This window comes from Penicillium robsamsonii (assembly GCF_028829455.1).
Source record: "Penicillium robsamsonii strain IBT 29466 chromosome Unknown utg000006l_segment0_segment0, whole genome shotgun sequence".
NCBI classification, from domain to species: Eukaryota; Fungi; Ascomycota; class Eurotiomycetes; order Eurotiales; family Aspergillaceae; genus Penicillium; species Penicillium robsamsonii.
In genome coordinates this window covers 409,152-430,306 of record NW_026643224.1, presented here as the reverse complement: position 1 = coordinate 430,306, position 21,155 = coordinate 409,152, and the positions used below count along the sequence as shown (strand labels likewise).

The 21,155-nt window shown below is 47.6% G+C and overlaps 8 protein-coding genes across 8 annotated transcripts; 3 read left to right on the top strand and 5 right to left on the bottom strand.

The window, feature by feature from the left end:
* Positions 1–776: 776 nt before the first annotated feature.
* On the bottom strand, positions 777–1,784 carry N7447_009891 (3' exoribonuclease family protein; the record flags this gene model as incomplete). Its single annotated transcript, XM_057234153.1, has 2 exons — positions 777–1,594; positions 1,649–1,784. 2 exons carry the CDS (start codon positions 1,782–1,784, stop codon positions 777–779), a joined length of 954 nt encoding a protein of 317 aa, XP_057081437.1.
* Positions 1,785–3,753: 1,969 nt separating this feature from the next.
* On the bottom strand, positions 3,754–6,926 carry N7447_009890 (phosphatidylethanolamine N-methyltransferase; the record flags this gene model as incomplete). Its single annotated transcript, XM_057234152.1, has 4 exons — positions 3,754–3,813; positions 3,875–3,965; positions 4,030–6,709; positions 6,752–6,926. The coding sequence occupies 4 exons, from the start codon at positions 6,924–6,926 to the stop codon at positions 3,754–3,756; spliced, it is 3,006 nt and encodes a 1,001-aa protein (XP_057081436.1).
* Positions 6,927–8,321: 1,395 nt separating this feature from the next.
* N7447_009889 (kinesin family protein) lies at positions 8,322–9,677 on the top strand (the record flags this gene model as incomplete). Its single annotated transcript, XM_057234151.1, has 1 exon — positions 8,322–9,677. The coding sequence occupies one exon, from the start codon at positions 8,322–8,324 to the stop codon at positions 9,675–9,677; it is 1,356 nt and encodes a 451-aa protein (XP_057081435.1).
* A 327-nt stretch (positions 9,678–10,004) lies between these two features.
* nbp35 (Fe-S cluster-binding ATPase) lies at positions 10,005–11,086 on the top strand (the record flags this gene model as incomplete). Its single annotated transcript, XM_057234150.1, has 2 exons — positions 10,005–10,089; positions 10,140–11,086. 2 exons carry the CDS (start codon positions 10,005–10,007, stop codon positions 11,084–11,086), a joined length of 1,032 nt encoding a protein of 343 aa, XP_057081434.1.
* A 192-nt stretch (positions 11,087–11,278) lies between these two features.
* On the bottom strand, positions 11,279–12,712 carry N7447_009887 (endonuclease/exonuclease/phosphatase family protein; the record flags this gene model as incomplete). Its single annotated transcript, XM_057234149.1, has 3 exons — positions 11,279–12,140; positions 12,196–12,452; positions 12,506–12,712. 3 exons carry the CDS (start codon positions 12,710–12,712, stop codon positions 11,279–11,281), a joined length of 1,326 nt encoding a protein of 441 aa, XP_057081433.1.
* Positions 12,713–13,939: 1,227 nt separating this feature from the next.
* Positions 13,940–14,896, top strand: N7447_009886 (uncharacterized protein; the record flags this gene model as incomplete). Its single annotated transcript, XM_057234148.1, has 1 exon — positions 13,940–14,896. One exon carries the CDS (start codon positions 13,940–13,942, stop codon positions 14,894–14,896), a length of 957 nt encoding a protein of 318 aa, XP_057081432.1.
* Positions 14,897–15,987: 1,091 nt separating this feature from the next.
* On the bottom strand, positions 15,988–18,297 carry N7447_009885 (fungal specific transcription factor domain-containing protein; the record flags this gene model as incomplete). Its single annotated transcript, XM_057234147.1, has 7 exons — positions 15,988–16,420; positions 16,483–16,654; positions 16,709–17,079; positions 17,132–17,152; positions 17,203–17,289; positions 17,359–17,408; positions 17,464–18,297. The coding sequence occupies 7 exons, from the start codon at positions 18,295–18,297 to the stop codon at positions 15,988–15,990; spliced, it is 1,968 nt and encodes a 655-aa protein (XP_057081431.1).
* An 866-nt stretch (positions 18,298–19,163) lies between these two features.
* On the bottom strand, positions 19,164–20,967 carry N7447_009884 (uncharacterized protein; the record flags this gene model as incomplete). Its single annotated transcript, XM_057234146.1, has 4 exons — positions 19,164–19,544; positions 19,610–19,932; positions 19,995–20,634; positions 20,683–20,967. 4 exons carry the CDS (start codon positions 20,965–20,967, stop codon positions 19,164–19,166), a joined length of 1,629 nt encoding a protein of 542 aa, XP_057081430.1.
* Positions 20,968–21,155: the final 188 nt, after the last annotated feature.

The window sequence follows — 21,155 nt, the reverse complement described above, 5'->3', positions numbered from 1 at the left end:
CACTATGAAGCTGCCGTAAGAACGTTATATTGCCCCCGGCGCCATGCTATGATCCATGAGAAGACGGAGGTAGTCGGGTTGAAGCGGGCCGGGCCTAGATAGAGCAGCAGTGGGAGTGGCGTGTCGTATGACTAGATGGATATTAAAAACTGCTCTGTCGGTGACGTTCACATATTAAGTTGCCTTGGTAATATGAAACGTAATATATATGTAGTTAGGACGGCCAAGGATCTTAGTCTTCGGCTCCGAGTGTATGTATGCTATAGCCGTAGTATGTATTACTAGTCGAAATCCAATCACCGAGAGGCATTGCCCGAGATATTGGATGGAAAGCCGTTTTAATTTGCGCACTTGGCAATATATCTTATAGTTGAAAGTCACTATCACTCCACATTTGGTTTTTCCAATAGTCGGGCGTGTAGACCAGTAGTCCAGACGGATCACGGATCACGTCCGAGGTCCATTGCGACAACAGACACGTCACAAGCCGATTTGAATTCAACCGTAGGCGAGGTGTTATGGTCTGTTCAAAGGCGGCGCCTCCTGTCGCCAGTTGTGGTTATGGTAGACAACATGAACTATATAGAAGTGTAGTGATGTTGTACCTGGGGGGAAATACTACATATTCTTGCTTTTTAGGGCATCATCGTATCCTGACACATCTTCATATTGATCGTTATAACAGGAACACCAAAAAAAAAAAAAAAAACAAGCTTATTGCTACATCAATGATAGAGCCTGTAAACTTCATTCATTCGTTATGTGGTGTGACTATCTTAGACTTGAGCAAAAGACCTGGCGATAGATTCTCTCACAGCCTCGGCCAAGACAGTATTAGCGCCACGAGCCGCATCAACAGCTCCGTCAATCAAAGCTTCATGACCCGTACGTCCATCGTCCTTTTCAAGAGCTGCCCTTGAGCTATCGCCCTTAAGCCAGAGCTCGGTAATCTCATCGCGCGCAGGCATGTATGCCACCACACAAGCCGACAGAATCGATCGATGTTCCGCTGGATCAATATCAAGCATGAGTCGCGGGGCAGATGATGTCGACTGGTTTGAGTCATCCGAGACCAGAGCAGCAACACCACCGGAAACAAGATCAAGACAGTCAATGTGGGCATCCGCAATGGCAGCAGAAGCCGCTGTGATGCAACCAGCAAGAACATTCATCATTCCCCACGACGCATCATGCGAGTCCGGGGCATCCCCCCACCAACGATCATCCTCTGCTTCAATGATTGTGAGAGTAATGTCCAGACCACTCTTGGGCCAACGCTCGGCAATGATTGCGCCACGGAGGGCGGTCTCTAGATGTACGCCAAGGTCACGCTCGCTGGCATCACGAATATGTCCCCTCCGCTTGCGAGCGGCGAATGGCGCGTACTTGACATGAGTGGTGAGAACGAGATTTGGCGAGAATGCAGCAGAGCGGGGGAGGGGCTTTGGTCCGTGGACTGTGCAAGCCAACTTGAGTGCTGAGGAGGGTGGGATCAGAGATTTGGGGTTGGAGCGGGCGGCGGCGAGGGAAGCGGATGGTTCAAATTCAAGGTATGAAGAGCCTGAGGCAGTTGGGATCAATCCTGTTTTGAGAACTAGAGCATTGAAGGTTAGCTGCGATCAACAAGAAGCTTGTCGGTGGTTCATACAGATTTTCCGTAATTCTGTGGGTTGGCGCTGGCGCTGGGCGCGGTTTGCCACGCCTGTTGAGGATTCTTGGAGGGATGCAAAGACTGGAGGTCTTGTGCCACCAGGTGGCCCATTGATACGTCTTCTATCAGCCATTTTAAGTAATTTGGCGCAATACTGAAGCTGTCGAGATATCGCGGTTGAAGTCCCAAAAACGGAAATCTTGGGAGTTTGCATTGTTTGTAGGCCCCACCGCCTAGCGTCGTTTGGCTTTTTGGCGACTTTTCTTCAAATTTTTGCTCGTCCCTTTCTCTTCTCTTCTTCACACACTCTCTTTACAGAGAAAAAGAGGAAACTCCTTCTAATGTCGATGGAGTTGACTCTTGGTGATATTTGATATATCTCAACTCTTATCACTAACATGCTAAACGTGAGTACCCTTCAATCCCTCCAACCCTGTCTTTTATGATTGAGAGAGTTCCAACTCCTGTTTGGCGACAAAAAATGGGCCATGAACAAACATGCATCACCATCTGATTATGACACTAAATCTGCCATTGTTTTCAATATTCCACTGCTATGTATCAGGGACTAACAATTGTTTAAAGACAGGAATATAAACCCTCTTCACTTGTTTGGAGTACATCGGGAATCTCTTTGAAATTTCAACTAATCAAGGTAAGACAATACTTTTCTCCCTTCCCATCCCACCTGCACTCATTATGATGAGAAAACATTTTCAGTTCTGCTTCTGCAAAATTTTTGAAGATAACAAAATACCTTACCAAAAACTCCTGATCTTTTTTGAGTCCATATCAAATGTCTTTCACCCATCCTGTCAGTGACAAGAGTGCTGACAAGTTAAAGATCTAGCTGTAATCCGCACATCATTGATGCTCTACCTCTTATCATCTATGCAAAAGGTACATCATTGTTTTTCTTCTACTGCACGCCACACCCCAGTTATTATGATGACAACCAGTCTATCCATTCAATGACCTCTTAATTGAGGACCGCCCCTCAGGTTGCACCCAGGCCGTACAGCATTGTGAGGAATACAGGCGTCGATCCACTGTCTTCCATCTCCCTTATACTGGACCATTCGTGCCTTCGGGTGTGAATGGGAGGAAGGTTGTGGAGCCTGGAGGCTTTGGGCTCGTCGTCGTCTGATTATGTTCTTTGTATTGTTGTCTTGTCCGCGGCATGGTACTGCTATACTTGGCTTGTGTTGGTTTTCTAATGCTGGGCTGCTTATCCGTCTTGGGTGACAGTCCGGTGCGAGTGGCCAACAGGGGAAGGGATGAATTAATCCGGCTTGACTGAATACTATATGTGCTCCTACTTTTGCTTGCAATCGTGGAGTCATTCGTGCTTGCTTTGCTCCTTTGGTTCTTTTGGACTTTTGCTAACCGCATTTCAAGCTTTACCTAGGTCTGCATTTCAGAATCATGGTTTATAGTAATATACACTTGCATAATAGCACACATTTTCTTCATAAAAGACATTTATAGTAGTCGAGTAAATGAGTTTGTTTAGGGTTCATCAGTAGTCAAGTTGTGTCTGCTAATGCTCGGGTTTATTTTCTGATACGTAGGGCCCTTGAGTTGTAGGTACTGGGCAGTCGAGCGCCATTACAGAAGTCCCGATAAAGATGGACACTTGTACTGATTTTACAATTGCAAGCCTTACATCCCATTTTCCCAAGACCTAGAGATAAAAAAAAAAGGCACAAGCAAAGCAATAGATTTCTCTTGAAGCTATGTACGACGAAGTAGAGAAGAAAATTGTAGGCCCATAGCCAAAACGTCCCCAAAAGGCAAGACACATGAAAATCACCACTGCCACCCAACCCCTTAAATCTAAACAAAACATGGGAATCATTACCTTGAACCTCGCATCCCTTACATGCAAGACAAGGAAAGCAAAACAGCACTCTTTCCTTCAGGACATGATTTTCTTAATTGTCACATCTTTCTTTTTTTGAGATTTTTTTTTTCTTGCTGTAAAGCATCAATCGTCGCCAAATCCACTTGGGATTGACGCGTCTCGTTCAACCCGAGTCATCTTCCGGCACCATAAATGCATGGCTGGGTTAGACACATCGGGAATCTGTCTCGAGGAATCATTATTTGCTCTCCTCGAGAGGGGTCGTCGTTCCATTGGATCGTGACATGCTGTATGGAGCCTGCATCATCGAGTTAGCTTTGGTCCAACAACCACATTTCAGCCAGCATTTTGATACTTACAAGAACTTTCTTGGCATTGCAGATTCTCCAAGCCAGGTTCCGCACATTGCCATCAGCCTTGACAACCTCAGGCGCTAATTCGATACCGAACCTGTGTGACGAAGGGGTCAGAATATGATACATGATTGGAAGGATCATCGAGAAAGGGAACTTACATCTGATGGACAGCAAAGACAACACGTTTGGCAAACTTGCCATTCCGTTCCACAAGGGTACCGAACTGCTCATCGACCGTCTCCGGAGCGATCTCGGGATCACGATCGAAACAGTTACGAACGACGGGCAACAAGGCATTTTCAACAGCGGATTCCATGAGAGAACCGCCGTCAGCAATAGTTTCATCCTCATCCGACCGGCGAATGCGAATCTCAAATGGCCTCGAGATAGCCATGACGTTGTGCATACCATTGTGGTGGTAACGGAGTTCGAAGACACCCTGGGTCCAGAAGAGCTTGTCGCCAGAAAGAAGGATCTCTCCAGATGCGAATTGGCAAGGGTCCTGGCCCTGACGGTCGGACGAAATAACAACATCACTAGTGAGGATACCTTTTTCGCAAGTCGAGTTGTCGTATGCGCCTTCATTGGTTGCGACCCAGCGGCCTTGCGATGACACACGGGTGACCTCTCGTGAGGTATTGTCTGTGACCCGGTAAAGACCAATCCAATCCTTCTTGCTGTGGTGGAGCGGGGCAGTCCATTTGACCTTGATCGGGGAGCCGTATTCAAATGTCAAGTCCTTGAGGTCACCACGGCGGTCCAGGGGCATGCGTGCGTTTGCACCCTCACGACCTTTGTTCTTTTCGCTCTCCTCGAAGGGCAGAGGACTGGTACCTTCAACCGACAGAGAATAATCGCGGGCGTCGAATCCAGCCAGGTCTGCATCAATTCGGGAGATTGTGATGCGAGCAGGGTACTTTTGGAAGAGGGCAGTGGTGTCTTTAACAAAGGTATTGACTCCCGCGGCGAGTTTGGGTCGGGCATTTTCAAGCATCTCCTCGATGAACTCGAAGGAGTCATCGAACATCTTGTCAACACTTCCGTGCAATTGCTTGAGGGAGGGTGGCAGGGATCGCTTCAGACTCTTAACAAGACCCGCATCCTGGCGAAGGCTACGACCGTACAGCTTCTGCATGTGAGGACGTTCGACGAATTGAATGAAAGCCAGGCTGAGGATGTGGCTCAGCAAGGCGAGGAAAGTGACGGCTCCACTACTGGTGATGAGAACAGCACCCCACACACCTGCGAGACCTAGAACGCGCTCTGGGTTGTTGAGGAAGCGGTAAATGCCGTTGTAGGTGAGCTTTGGAGAGTCGTCAAAGAAGAAGTCACCGTAGAACCAGCCGAATTCACCGAGAGACTCGTAGATGCTAACCGAAGTCCAGATTTGTAGACTGATCAGGCCAGCTCCGAGCACGTGTCGGAACAGAACCAGACCATATCCCCAATCGGCCGGGAATGTGTACATCTTCCACACGGCAGCAATAAAGCTAGAGTAACACAAAACCATGCTGAGATGATAAGTGCCCTTCCATTGGTTCCACGCTTCCTGCGGTGTGTCACCATACTTCACGAAGTGCCTTGTCCAAGACTTGGTGTTGGATTGGTTCCGAAGAATATACCCAATGCCTACGGAATACCAGATTCTGGAAGCGGCAGCGAGGACCACAAACAGCAACTGATACCCTGGTGTAGAAGGTGTCAAAGCTGTAATAGAGAATACAAGAAGTTGAACCAGCATGATCGATGAATCCGTGGTTCTATACAAATCCAGGTTGCGCAGCCCCAGGAGGTTGCGGACGGACTGGGGTTGCTTGGCTGAATACGAAGATGTCGCGTTGGGAGCCTGATCTTCAGACGGAGTTGGCGCTGTCGGAGTGTCTATATCGGTGGGCAAGCTGGAAGAAGAATCCGCACAGGTAGAAGAGCGCTTTCTGGGTGGTGGCGGGTTATAAGTTTTGTCGATGTGCGGATTCTCCACCAGAACGAGGAAAATGAATTGTGCTGCATGGGCAATGATCGAGATGAACAACACTTTATAACTGGCTGCCATCAGAGAGATTCCGTAGTAGCCCGCATAGCCAACCGAGTACATGGGGTGAGGTGCCATTTCAAACACGCCATCGAATGTCAATTCTTGATCAATGAGGTAGAAGAAATCACCCCAATACCAAGCATAGTCCTTGACGACTCGATGCGCATCTAGTTTAACCCAGAGGTTAAACAGAACTAACACGATACCTGCGGACCACCGGAGAACGGTCATGAAAATGGACTCGTCAACGGGTTGGTGGCCACAAGCTATCGCGAAAAGGCAGTAGGAAGTGAAGTCACACATGAGAATCAAGTCCACAAGACGTCTAAAGACAAGCCAGGTGTTGTATTCAATTGGGGCATTGTCGAACGAGTAATCCTGCGGGATCTTGGTCTCCAGTTCCCGTTTGATCCAATTATACAATTTGGGGTGGGGGTTACCCCCAGTGGCTGGGTTGACAAAGACTTTGGTCTTCTCCGCCCATCGAATCAACGTCTTGTGGTGCGACTGATTGTGAAGCAGCCACCCAATTCCTGCATTGTAAGCCAGGCGCCAGAAGAGGTAGGTGGCTGCAAAGACCGGGATTTTGGCACCCGCAGGCAGTGCCCAGAGAAACAGAATATGACCTGCCAATAGAATCAAGACCACAACATCACCAAAATTCTTTGGCTCAGATGGTGAAAGCAACTGAGAGACCATGTCATGAGTCTGAGGGACTGTAAACACTGGAGATAGGTCGGACCCGGTTAGCAGCGGGCTCTCAACAATACATGAAGAGAGGGTTGGGTGCATCCAGTCAAGTCCTGCATTCAATTGCAAACATAATCAACACATAATAAGCTTACCTGTTCCATCGGGAGTTCTCCCAAAGGTCTTCAATTCTTTGCCGTTTTTGTCCTTGATCTCCGCTTCACCGGCGGCTGTTAAAGCCTCGCGACCGACTGTTGAATCGACGCGTAAATTTCTCTCACGTAGCCCATCAATATCTTGATGGGCCCCTGTTGAAAGGCCTTGATCCATGGTGTACCACTTTACAAGGGTGTTGAGAGAGTAAAAACTGTTGAGACGGAATGTGACGACAGAAGCATGTGATAATCGAAAAAGCGGAACTATGCTTAGTCAGCGAGGGGAAATGGACACGAGGTTCTATTTGTCCTTTGTGTCTAGGGCTTTTTGTTCCTGACAATGGGAGGTCTCCCTTTTTTTTGGAAAGACAAAGGGACGAAATAACCGAGGAGACCAATTATTATTTATATCAATCCAGGGAGTGGAACCGTTGAGACTGAGGTCTCCCAAGAGGGGTCCCTCCGAATGGAGCGGAAGGAGAAAGAAATGGGGCCCTTTGATCAACCAAAGAAGGCTAGGCTTTAGTCCGCTTCTTCGCTACGAGTTGTTGGGAAATACCTCGTCTAATTCTATTTTGAATAGGCTTTGGGACACCCTCCTGTCTATCCTTTCTTAACATCTCTCTCCATGGGTATAAAAACCCGATCAACAGCGGGGTCGTGCAGTGCGGCAAGTGCGGCAGGAGTAAGGAGTAGTTGTGCGATGGCACATACTCTTACCGCTTGCATAGATTGACACGCTGCGCATGTCCCTTTGAGCTCGAGCCCCATATATAAAATGCATTGTGATCGTATCCGCATGTTCCACGGGCGAATGAAATGATCCACGGCCAGTGGAGTATTTGACATCATCCAATCCCAATCCCTGGTTGTCTATCAGGGCCTGAATTGAAACCCCTCGTTACGATGCACAGGCACCGTTGATACCAATGCGCTGAAGATTGATAATGGATACTCATAATAGTGCAGGCTCTGCCTGCCTCACTGGGGTTGGATTTATTACGTGGTATGCAACAGGGGTGATCTATAATCTAAGCTGTAGCCCAGGATCCCCGCTTCTTTTTGTCCCAGCAGCATGTTGGATGCAGGTTTTCGTTCTGTTTCACTTGGCCACGTCCATCCTCCAGTGCAGAAGAGCTAGATCAAGATTCTGCCCCCCCCCCCCCCCCCTGGTTAAGTGCTGACAGGACCCGGGATTCCTTTAGCCCTGTGGGGCTATTTATCATTGAGTGGTTCTCATATGCCCACGGGTAGGACTTGCATACCTAAAATGTAGGTAGGACCCGAATAGGCGTATAAATCCGTGACAGGTACTCCGTACTCTAACGTTCTTCGGGATTTGAACGTTTATTTCGGCTTGGTGAGGTTCATCTCAATTTCATTATTTGAACTCAAGTCTCATAAAACCAGAGGCTTCAAGCCCCGGGCTATACAGTAGCATGTTCATCATGTTGATGTTGATGCCTCGCCCCGCTGGGCTTACTGTCTCATTACATAAGCCAACTACGTGACGAGCCTCTTCCTCGTGTTTCTTCTCCTCTAGATACCAGACCACTCACGTGTAAGGAAAATGAGTGTATTCAAAGTATGGGTGAGGTGGCGACCTCTCAACCCGAATGAGGCCGAAACGGGAGAAATCCAGCGGGAATATGGCCAGCACCACAACAACCCACAGTCATGCATCTCTGTTACTTCACCTTTGCAAACTAAAGCATTTTCTACCCGAGAAAAATCCTGGAAGAGTGGATTCTCATTTGATGGGATCATTGAATGTGATGGTAACAATCACCTGGTATTCAATCGCGTCGTTACACCAGTCATCCCACAAGTTTTGGAAGGCAAGTCTTGCAATTTCTTTGCATATGGCCACTCAGGCAGCGGTAAATCCCACACCATGATTGGCTACGATTTTGAACACGCCGATGAGTTTGGGCTTTGTTTAGCTGCTGCACGTCAACTGGGCGCTGCGCTAGAAGACATCAATGGTGAGGGTAACAACCATCAATTCGGCATTGGGCTCAGTATGTTGGAATTACGGAAGAATATCGCTTTCGATCTCCTCAATGAGCGGAATAAGTGCTTTGTTCGCGAGGGATCCGATGGCCGGGTCTACATCCGTGGCGAAACAGAAATACTGGAAAATGGAAAAGTGAGGGTCCGACCAATCGCTACGAAGGCGTGTTGGAGCTTTGAAGAGCTGCACTGGGAGCTACAAAAAGGCTTGAAGCACCGCAAGACTGCGACATCGACAGTGCATGATCAAAGCTCGCGCACGCATGCCGTGATCGAGCTAGAGATCATCACTAAGGAGCTTCTTAATGCGCGTGATCAGGTGGTTGAGCGGCAATCTGAGCTTGTTCCTGTGGGAAAACATGCAACAGATGTCTATATTGAGGAACAATATCGTGCAATTATTCAGACTGATGAGGGGAAATTCGTCCCAAATCCTGATTATCAAGTGGATCAAGCACGCGTCGATGCCGCAGAAGCCAAAAAAGCCGAGTTTGAATCTCGCGTGAAAGAGGCAGAAGAGCATGAGTCTGAAGTGTTTGCAACTACCGCTCGGGCACATCGATGTATTGGTGGCAAGCTTGTGTTCGTAGATCTGGCCGGCGCTGAGTTCCTTTCCAGCACGGCTGGGTCTGCGCTCAAACAAACCCCACAAGAGAAGCAAGAAGGGAGGCAGATAAATACTGACCTTCTCGCATTGAAAGAAGTGATCCGAGCCCGATCGAGCAAGAAATCTCGTATCCCATACCGTTCCTCTCCATTGACTATGGTGCTGCGGGAGCACTTCGAGGCATCAACTGATACTCATTCAGCCATGATCTTGACTGTCTCGCCGGAAGCCAATCAGTATACCGCAACAACAAATACACTGAAATATGGAGATCTGGTTGGTTTGGCAAATGGACATAAAAAATAGTTGGCCGGTTTCCAACAATGCCTTATGCTTTAGTTGCTTTGTCCATTTACTATACGATATACCTCATTATTCTCCAATATTCCATAGCTTCAGCAGTTATCATACCAAATGAAATATTTCACTCTGGACATCCATACACTTGCGCCTGCAAGGGCGCTGACACCGCAGATATGCCTTGCCCCGCCAATGGCAGCGGGTTTTTAGTCATCCCCCGCTTATCAAGCATCAATCCGCCACCGGACTTTGAATTTCTCTGTTTCTTGCGGCTGCATTTAACTTCTTATCTTCTGATCTCTTTTCTATTGCCACACAGAGCAGCAATTTAAAATGGCGCCCTATGTGGAGGAGCTCGCCGAGGAGTCTCTAGCAGTCTCGTCCAAGGTGACGCCTAACCTTGTCGCACCCGAACCAGGTACGCATGCACAGAGCCATTGACGCAATGCACACACTAACTCTTCACAGAACACTGCCCAGGCCCTGAATCCGAACAAGCTGGCCAAGGCGATGCCTGTGCCGGTTGCCCAAACCAACAGATCTGCGCCACTGCGCCCAAAGGCCCCGACCCTGACATCCCAATCATCACCGAACGACTCTCCCAAATACGACACAAGATTCTAGTCCTCTCCGGAAAGGGAGGAGTTGGCAAATCTACATTCTCAACCCTCCTCGCACACGCATTCGCCGCCAACCCAGACTCCACCGTCGGCATCATGGACACGGATATCTGCGGGCCGTCGATCCCCAAGATGATGGGCGTGGAGTCAGAGACTATCCACATCAGCAATGCCGGCTGGAGTCCCGTCTGGGTGACAGATAATCTGGGTGCAATGAGCGTGCAGTTTATGCTGCCCAACCGTGACGATGCGGTGATCTGGCGCGGGCCCAAGAAGAATGGACTGATCAAGCAATTCCTCAAGGATGTTGATTGGGGCCAGCTGGATTACCTGATTGTTGATACGCCTCCCGGGACCTCTGACGAGCATTTGTCCGTCAACTCTTTGCTGAAGGAGTCTGGCGTCGACGGTGCTGTTGTCGTGACTACCCCGCAAGAGGTCTCATTGCTAGATGTTCGTAAGGAGGTCGACTTCTGTCGCAAGGCTGGCATCAAGGTGCTAGGTTTGGTAGAGAACATGTCTGGATTTGTCTGTCCTAATTGCACCCATGAGTCGCAAATATTCCGGGCGACGACTGGCGGGGGTCGCCGGCTGGCGAAGAAAATGGGCATTCCTTTCCTAGGTGCTGTGCCTCTGGATCCCCGCGTCGGCATGGCGTGCGACTTTGGCGAAAGCTTTGTGGATAACTTCCCGGACAGTCCCGCGTCCAAGGCGATCAAGCGAGTAGTGCGCTTGGTAGGACAAGCGGTTGGCGAGGACCCAGATGATGTTCTCCCAGAGGAAAGGAGTGATTGAAGTGCTCCTTCGTTTTGGATTTCTTTATACAGCGCGGTGCATATGGGTAACATTTTTTGCGGAATACCTCGGCGTTTGGGGCATACATAGCATAAACCATGACTTGATACGATTGGCCAAAATGGCAGATGAACGGGTGCATATTCACCACAAATTTGGATTCACATCTCAATCAATCGCTTTCCTTCGCTTTTAATAAGCTGCATATACCAAAGACAATTGATCGATCTCGTCCTCGGCTTGTCCCATAAAACCCACAACCGCAAAGCCATCGGGGGCAGTAAACGTCTGGCAATTATCAGTCGAGGTGCCCGCCTCCAAAATTTTACCAGCACTGGTGGTAGCCTTGATATAGAAGTTGCGAGTGTGGCTATTATACTGCCCAGTACAGAGCTTGGTTTCCGTCCAATGCTCCCCAGAATCCAGGGTAAGGGAGACCTTAGTGCCACCAGTTCCTCCATGGCTAAACGATGTGCCATCCTTCAGTTTCAAGGCAACAGCATCCAGCCTCTTCCCACCAGAGAAAGTAATCACAGAAGCAGCAGGCGACGAAGGCACACTTGGCAGATCATTAAACCACGCCCCGTGTGGACCACCGGAGAACTGACTTTGTCGCAGCGACGACGAAAGCGACCAGGTGAAGTTCACAAGGATCGGGTTGTGATCCGAGAGAATCTGGCCCAGGTACTTGGGGTCAGTGTTTGTGAACTTCCCACCATCATAAATGAAGCTGTCTGCCTTGAGGGTCACAATGTCAGACCCCCGGTACAGCACTTTATCAACCGTCTCGCAGGTCTGAATAGAAGACGGGTTGTCGCATAGCAAGGCATCTGCCCCAGCTGTGGGGTAGACGCCATCTTTCTCAAGCTCAACCCAGGGGTCTGCGAGGCTATTCTGAGACATGAAGACGCGGATTCCCGTGTCATCAGCCCGCGTATATCGACTGTTCGTATCGCCCATGACTACGACGGCGTTACCAGTCGACCAGGTGTCGATGTAATCTGCAACTTGCTGCAAGTTGGAGTTTCGGGCAATCTCGTCCTTGGCCTCGGTGCTTGGTGAGAGTCAATCTTTAACTCGACTACAATGTAAGAATAAGTTCTACTCACCCAGCGTCGGCATGGATGTTGTAAAAGTCAACATAGACTCCATCAGCCGGGTTCCAGCGCATGAATGTGAGTCCTTTCGGGGTCAAACAGTCTGCGCCGGATGCATCGGAGCATGTGTTCCATTTCACGCGTGCGAAATCTACCCAGTCGTGGTTGGAGATGGTGTTCAGACCACTTCCGATGGCTGCGCCCCCAGAGGTAGCGGTCCGGTAAGCGTGTTCATCTGCTTCATAGATGTAGGCATGGTAATTGAAATCCTAGAGCGTTGTTAGATCAATTGGCGTACTAGGAAGACTGGGCTTGGTGATACCTCCTGCATATTGATGATATCGTAGCCATACTGTGAAAAGTAGGTACCGAGCTGTTTGGCATTTTCGGGTTTTGTGCCATTGACTTCGTTCGACTGGAAAATCGACGGCAGACCTGCGACATTGAAGCTTAGCGCAGTGAATTTACCGTTTGTTGCAGCTGCGCTGGCTAATGTCGGCAGGAGGACGCTTAGGAGGATGGTCTTCATCTTGGAAAGCCTAATTAAATGGTTAATTTGGCAACCTCGGGGATCTCATCGTTATAACGAATGCTTATTGTTCCTATACCTGGTAAAAACCGTCTTAAAGGGGGTTCTGTATAAATCCAAGTTGAATGGGAAAGATGCTACCTTGGCTGTTCAAGGTGTACTCTATCCTCAAGCAAGTAATAGAGGGAGATGTGGACAAGTGTTTCTAAGGTCAGAGAATATATATAGGACCTAATCAGCCTGCATAAATTTAGCCAAATAAGATGATTCACTCTAAGACTTACGCCAAGAATAAACGTTACAATCTACGCTAAACGCTAATTCACATGTGCAGTTGATTGACAATGATTGGCAGTGTCATTTCCCCTTTTCTCTTAGAGTATGGAGACAGGGGAAGTCTCGGAGAAATAGTTATCACTTCAAATCAAGCTCAGGGGTAGAATAAACAAAGTTCTCGTGTCAAGCTTGACTTGCATCTTCATTTAACCTGCGGCACAATATATTATAACCAATATGTTCAACTCGAAAGAATCCAGTACTTAGACAACTTCTAACATGAAGTCTTGGTGTTTGGATCAAGACCTGACAGCAGCTCAAAAGGTGATATCTATCCAAGGTCAAATACTGTAAGAGGCATACAACGTCGTAGGCAATAATAGCAGATACTAGCTTGGGGCGAATATAAGTTTGCAGTTCAAGTCGACGTCCCAAATGCCAGAAGTCCAGAATTGGCTGGAATAGATTCATACTGGGCTAATGATTTCTATATTTGACCTCAAATTTTGGTAGTCGACTTCTTTGTCTACGCTCTTCTGTTGGTTTATAAGGTTTACAATGTTTACAATGTTCTCTTTGTCGATAAGCTATTTCCGTCGCACTTGGTGTGCTCGTTGTTCTCATTATCTTCGACTTCGACCTCTTTGTCCACTTCTTGTCCATTTGGGATCATGGGCGTAGTTCCTCTATTATTGTCTACCTTGTTCGAGTGCTGATATTCGTATCGACCCTTTGTGCACAATGTTTCTTTTCTTGTCCTCTTTATGTATACTTGAAAGCGATACTCACAATCGAGGTATCCCACCTACTCGGCTCACATCTATATAATCCTCGGGGTCGTCTCTAGGTATACAGACAAGTACAAGTTCATCATTCATCATTCAATATTCCACTCAATATTCGATACTCAATACTCTAGTCTTATACATCCTATCCAATATATTCATAATTATGTCTGGTTGTTGTCCCTGGAATTGTTTCGGTTTCTGCCGCCGCCACAGATCCCCCAGCTGGGGTCCTCAGCCTGCAGCTGATGCCGATGCCCCTATCGAGCTACAAACCATTCCCGGTCCCGCCATTCCTGTTACTAATCCCGTGGTCCCATCCTCTCAGGGTGCCTCCTCATCCGACCGTTATCAGTACGGCGAGCGCGAGATGTGGGGAGAGTTGCGACAAAGATGGATCGATGATGCAAATGAGCCTAACTGCACAGTCAAGCCACTATCTTTCGAATATAAGGACTTGACCCATAGTAAAAGACGGTCCCAAAGATGGACAGCAACTTTCAACCGCTGGGGACCTGGTCCTCTCGTGCTTCAAGGTGATCTCAGGAATTGTCGCCTGCCTACGGGTGATCAGTCTTACCACGATGTCAAGATCACAAAAAAAGCAGCCAAGCCGCACCCAAAAAGAGGGAGTGGAACTAACGTCCATCATGTCACGACTGCAATGGGAGTTATTATTCTTAGAAAAGTTGAAAGATACGATGGACCTTACTGGAGTCAAGTCGCCCACGCACAGTACAATGCTCACTTTGACCAGAATACCTTGAGACACATCTATCTCGAAAACGTTGTTAATGAGGATACCAGAGACTTTATACACACACTTTGGGCTAAAACTCAACCAGACAATTCCCCTGGGTTCCAGCTATCTGAAGAATCAGTAAATCAACTGGCCTGGGCGTATGATACCCCCGAATATCATGCCATTCTAGGCACAGAGCTTGGGAAAGGAGTAGCTGCTCTTGTTTTGTCGACATTTCCCAGAGGTACACGTCGTATCACCAGAATCGTTGTCTGGAAGCAGTCTATCATGCAGATCCGGTTTGATATTGAACACCAAGATTACCTAGATACAGAAATGGCGTTGGACGAACCTACATCGAACTACGCTTCGTCCGGTTAAATTGATTCCGTCAACTGCTCTGCGTAATTTATGGAGCAGTGTTTTTTTGGGGGGGTGATTTGGCTGCCGGTTTTGTCTCCAGTTAAGTCATATTTATTTGATAGAGTGCTTCGAAATACTAAATATAGATTGTTATCCTTTTTTCTCGCCGAACTATTTTCCAGGATCTGCTTTCAGATTAGCATTAGGATATGGAGCCTCCAAATACTAGCATGAATTGATGTAAAATAGCTGACTTCAGAAACAGTGACACCGAATTCCTCGGCAAAGATGGTATAGGCTGGAATGATACCAGCTCCTACATAATCCGTCATCAATGAGTGGAAGGTCAAAAGGCCGAAGTTGATTTCTTTCTGTATTAAATACTATCAGCCATCAGAGCCTATGCACATTACTTTGGGGACCTGTTACCTTTCATTGCGGCCAATTGCGAGGATCATTCAAGTCTTCCACCTCTGGATCTAGGGTTTGGGTATCTTCGACGTGATCACTTTGCGAGTCAAAACAAGCTGATTTCTCTTGCCGGTTATCCATGTCTAAACTGATAGAATAGTGCAGCAAAACCTAGAATCCAAAAGAACATAATTGAACTTAACCTCGATTCTAGACCTTGCTGTATCTTGATCTGAATTCATATCCGGGGACCCCATATTGTGGCGTTGGTACTTGTGGGGAAGGTCCGGGGATTTGAGCCGGCGGCACATCCGGCGGAAGCTGAACAGTCTTCTAATACCTCGGGCATTATTATGTCGGGGCCATTCAGATATGGAAGTTTGGAATTTGTCACCTCACTCTCCTTTTCTTTCTCTCTTGGTCAGATCCTTCCAGGTAGCATTTCTATCTGTTATCTCCAATCATATTACATAGAACGCTTGTGGGCTGGGATGCTGGAGTTGCAAGAGAAACAGATTTTCTACGTCGATGGAATCGATTCTAAGACAAGCTGCACTCTTCTAATACGCACTGTGAATGATTAAGGATTTCAGAAATTATGCATTGACTATACCATGAAACAGCTGAAAGGCTAGCTGACTTGACAGTGGATGATAGAGGGTTATTTGAAGACTTTCCAAGTCCCAAATTTGAGGTTCTTACGCACCCAAGTCATTCAGAAGATGCCCCCATTCAACCCAAAACAGAGCTTGCTGGCAGTCATCCATAGGCAACTCAAGATTTGCCCAATCAATGTTAGTATCATCTATCTCGGAAAAATCGGCTGCACAATCCGAGGGAAATCCATCACTTGTGGAACCCTGCCGGTCATTTTGGGCCTGTGTAGTGGAAGACCTTTGCTGCACGTCAGGCTCTCCTTTTGAACCTTTCTTTGCCCGAGCGAGCGTTCTTTTGATGATAATAGTCGCATTTCTAGTCACCACACACTCGCTCAGAACATCCAGAATTGCAATTGCACGATCAACCTTTTGGAAAAGCGTATCGAGTGCCTTTTTGTCCTGCGCAAAACCGCGGAAAATGCCCGTGAGGAGAACACTAACTGCGAACAATATATACGTTGAATTATACCACCTATTGGAAAGGGATTACTTAGGAGCTGCTCCAAGCAGAAAAAAGGCGTAAAATGTACGTACCATGTTTGGAAGAAGTCGTAGTTTCGAAACGTATCATAGATAAGGTCAATTGCTTGACCCGCAGATTCAATGCATATCTGTTGACATTCACGGATTGCCGGTATGTCCGCTTCAGTTCCCTCGGTTACTGCCAAGGACTTGCCAAATATTATCATCCGAAGATTGTAGTAGCCTAGGTCTGGGTTTAGCAAGAGTCTCGGGATGAAGGAGACTGGATTGTTCGTACGTGTCATCAACACGACCGATTGCTTCTTGACAAAACCTGCTGTCCCTGTGCGCTTCAGGGGTGATACCTGAGCAGTCGTGTTCTCCGGCTTCAAATGGCAAGGAATTGATTGGAACCAGCAGTCCAGCTGCGCGTCCAACTCTGTTGCCCGAGAGAGCTCTTCCCTCAAGGGACAGGGTAGACTGTACAGTCTAAGGCTGACTTTTCGCATGATTCTTGCCAGCTTTACCATGCATGGAACAACCTGTAGCACATGGAGACTGCTCGTAGCATGGTCTCCCTCGAAAGGCCCCAAAGTTCCCGGAATATCCTGGGTGTGATATTCATCGGGGCCTAAACTGTCCGGCCTACCAAGTGCAAAGCTCGTCTGTCTGTTGTGTGTCAATTGGATCTTATTCCTGTTGAGATATTGTACAAACTTACATATCAAGCCAATAAACGGCCCTAATTGAGTCAGTCTGGGACTGAGGAATGCATTTCGATTCAAAACTTACCACCACGTCTTCGCTGCTGCAGTAGACGACATGGAGTCAGACGGCTTCCCGTAAGGCAAGCGGTTCAGTCCAATTGCCAAAGCAGTTCTGGTGGCTTGTCCAGAGTACAAATATGCCACTATGATTCTCTGATTAGCCCAGAAAAGTATTACATACCGGGTGCCATAAATACCATGTGGATTTAGCTCGTGTTGACATACTTTTCCCTGGATGTGGACTGCAGTTAGTAATTTGATACCAATAAAGAGGATTGTGGCCTACCATCATATAGTAGCACTGAACCATCTCTAAATCTGTCCCCGATCCCAGCTGCGTTACAATCCCAAGAGCCTGGTTGAAAAGCTTTCGGCTCCACGAGAAACGATCTCCGCCGTATATTTTTCCTTCGTCCCAAACCATCACAAGGCTTCCTAAACTCATGGTTGCGTAATATAGGGCGACAAACGAAACAGGCGGCCTCTCAAGCTTGCCAAACCATAAATCCTCACAACGAGTCAGAAACTCCTCTTGGTCAAAAATAGGCTGAATACAGTGAATATTGCTAAAGTAGGCATCCAGAAACTTTCTACCCACTCGAAAGTAAAAGCGATTGTTGCTGCCCTCGCTAATGCCCGACACGATACTCGGGGTTGAATATGGCTGAAAATTAGTGTTGTGCAGCATAGAAGCCAATGAAGGCTCTGTTCTCCCCACCAGTTGCTCGCTAGTATCATTGCCTGATATATCATCGACGTGTCGAAGGAAAGCCACGGAAGAAGAGGCGCCGTAGAACTCGAGGCTTTTTGTGTGCAGATTTGTATCCACAATCTCGGTAAACGGGGCTGCTGGATGCTGGGATAATGAGAGACTACGTCTCACAGATGGTTGAGCGGATGACAAAATGGGTGGTGATTGGGCCCCTCCCCGAGCTCTGTTGATACCACTGGTCACTGGATCAGGTGTGGATGATACTCCAGTCTCATCGAAAGATATCCCATTTATAGCCCTATCTGAGGGGATCTGAACATTGTCCATTGTCAATTTGGAACTCTGATTGACCTCACTGGCTGCGTTTTGGTTTGGCTCCATAGATCTTGAGCCGTTGATGTCAGTCATGCGCTAGATTTGGACTCTCGGGGGTCGAGGACATACGGCTTGATCCGTTTTCTCACACGACTTGTCCTGGAATACACACACTCAAGGTCACGTTCTGCATGTTATGATTGGCTAATGGTACCAGGGAATGAAGCGGAGGTTTATGATTTGCGACTCACCAACGCAGTAGGAGCAAGGTTGCTCCTCGTCGCAACGGTTCTTTCTCGCGCGACATAGCTCGCATGCCTGAAGGGCTCTTAGACGTTTTGGTCTCCCATGTCCGTGCATTGTAGCTGTCTTATAGACAGAGTGGAAGAGAATTGGATGGAATGAGAAAAAGGCGGAAAGTTAGAGAAATGCGGGGCCCCACGTCCTAGCCTCGTCGGGACTCCAACTTCTCAACTCGAAGCTATAAACAGTTTTCATTGTGGATAAAACAGCTCGGAATGTACCTCCCAATCCAAGTCCTCATCAATGGCGCCAGTGACAGTCCTCAGGTCATCAAGGTAACCCTGTCATCATTGGCAACGTGTCAAGAGACCAGGCGCTTGATGCGCCAGAGTTGAATGAGAAATACAGAATTCAGCCAGCAAAATTCCGATTCAACCTGCGTACTTTACAGACCTCTATGGATACCTCTTTTCTCAAAGTCCCTGCAATGGAGTTTACCCTGATAGCTATACCGCTTCGTACTTAGACATTCGTCTGAGATGCTATAAGATATAGAGATTTTCATATTACATTTCTTTCATAAATATGTGCTGGAAAGTGAGTCCTCAGAATAAAACATTTTGCAAAGCTTCGGAGCTCTTAAAATCATTTTACTATCTCTAAGTAGTCCGTTTAGCCTCCATTGACTCAAACTGAAAACTCATTATATCTACATCTCAAACAAGATGCTTTGTGGCCTTTTCAGACTGCTCAAGCCATGAGTCCAGTAATTTCGTGTCTCTAATTTTGAAACCAAGCTCAAAGTCCTTAGGCTCAATAGACAAACCCGAGGGGTTGGCATTGCCTTCGAGCGGGCCTGATAAAATGGGTCTTCGGGATGGATCCTTCGCGGGTAAAACCTCAAGGGCGACCACTAGACGCACGAAAGTGACATACATCTCCCGCATCGCCAAGTGAGAGCCTGTACACATTCGAGAGCCGGCTCCAAATGCAAAATGTAGAGTTCCTGATCCCTCGGCCATGTTGAGGAAGCGTTCAGGAGTAAATGTTTCTGGTGATTCATATCGCTCGGCGTCGTAATCAGCCGCCCAGGCGTTCTAGGTCCGAGTCAGCGCATGTTTGAACTTGTAGCTTTGGGTATGGAAGAAGGTATTGTACGTACCATTAGGAAGGTTGTTCCAGCGGGGATTAACGCGCCCTTGTAATCCATATCCTTTATACTGACGCGGGGAAGAGACATGGGGATAACTGTCCAGAATCGGAGAACTTCTTTGCAGAATGCAGACATATACTCCAGTTTCTCTTCCTCTAGACATTTCTGCCACGCATCGTTGTTCGGATACACTGTTTCTATTTCATCCAGCAGCTTTTTCTGCAATTCTGGGCCTTGGGGGCCAGATAGCATGGCAGTGCCGAATTGAATGCACGCTGGAGTTGTATCAAGGCCACCGGCAATCATTGTTAGACAGATTGACTTGATTTCCGCTAATAATTTGATCAGCTTGATATTCCTTTATACTTGGTTTTTGCAAAAGCTTCTATCTTACCATGGTCCAGCTTGTACTCTGGGTCTTTCATAATGTTTCCAGTGATACAAGGCTTGTCGGTTCCCTGAGAAATGTGATCCTTAAGCCTCTTTAGAAGAAACTCGAGATACTTATCACGGCGAACCCGCAAATCTGCGGCGATATCGTTTCCTTTAGGAAGAATCCTCAGCATGGGGACAAAGTCTTGCCAGTTGTTGCTGGTACTGCGAAGCGTGCTGATACCGCGCTCGACATTAACAATTTCAGTCAACAATTTGTCTCCAGAGTCTCCGTCGATACGGAAACCATAGCCAAGCGTCAAGCTAAGATTCAGCGCAAGACGCTGGAACAGAGCATATGGATTTAGGTCAACCTGGTCCTTCTTTCCACGAACCTGGTTGACAAGTTCGCTAATGCTCACGAGAGACTCCAGGTCAATCAAAGGCATATATGATGCAACGGATGGTCGGTTCAATGCTGTCGCGGCGGCCTTTCTGCGACGCTTGCAAGAGTCATCCCATGGTGAAGTACCAATGGTAAAGGCCTCGGATCCTGACAACACATTGTGAAACGTGTGTAGCTTAGGCCGAGAAATGAGATTAGATTGGTTCTTGATCCAGAGTTCCTTCACAGTCTCAAAGCTGTTTGCTACGACGAATCGCTAGATAGAGATTAGTAGAAGGATGATGATATCTGAGGGTCGACATACTCGATTGCCCAGTCTGATCTGGTAGACAGCTCCATATTTCTTAGCAAGCTCGGCGAGACGCTTGGGGTGTTCGACGCCTAATTGGATAAGGTTTCCGAATATCGGTACCCCAGGAGCTGAGGCGAGACCACGAATATACGGCACATCGGTGGTGTCAAGGGAGAAAAGCACCAGTAACACGACTAGTGCACACAGGACTGATGTAATACCCGTTGAGCTTAAAAGTGGTTTTAACTGTGAAAGTACAAGACCACCGGAAGGAGAAATAGAGTTGGAAATGTCCATGATTCAAGCTGTTCGTATCTCATGCTATTAACCCCAGACAGTGTGCTTTTGTTATTTTAAATACTACTTGTTTAAAATTTTCATTAGTAATTCATGGAAAGAGCCATGAATATCGGCTGATGGACTGGTGTTTAATTTACTGAGTGCTCAAGCGGTACCCCCGGTGGCACATCCGACGGAATGCCCGA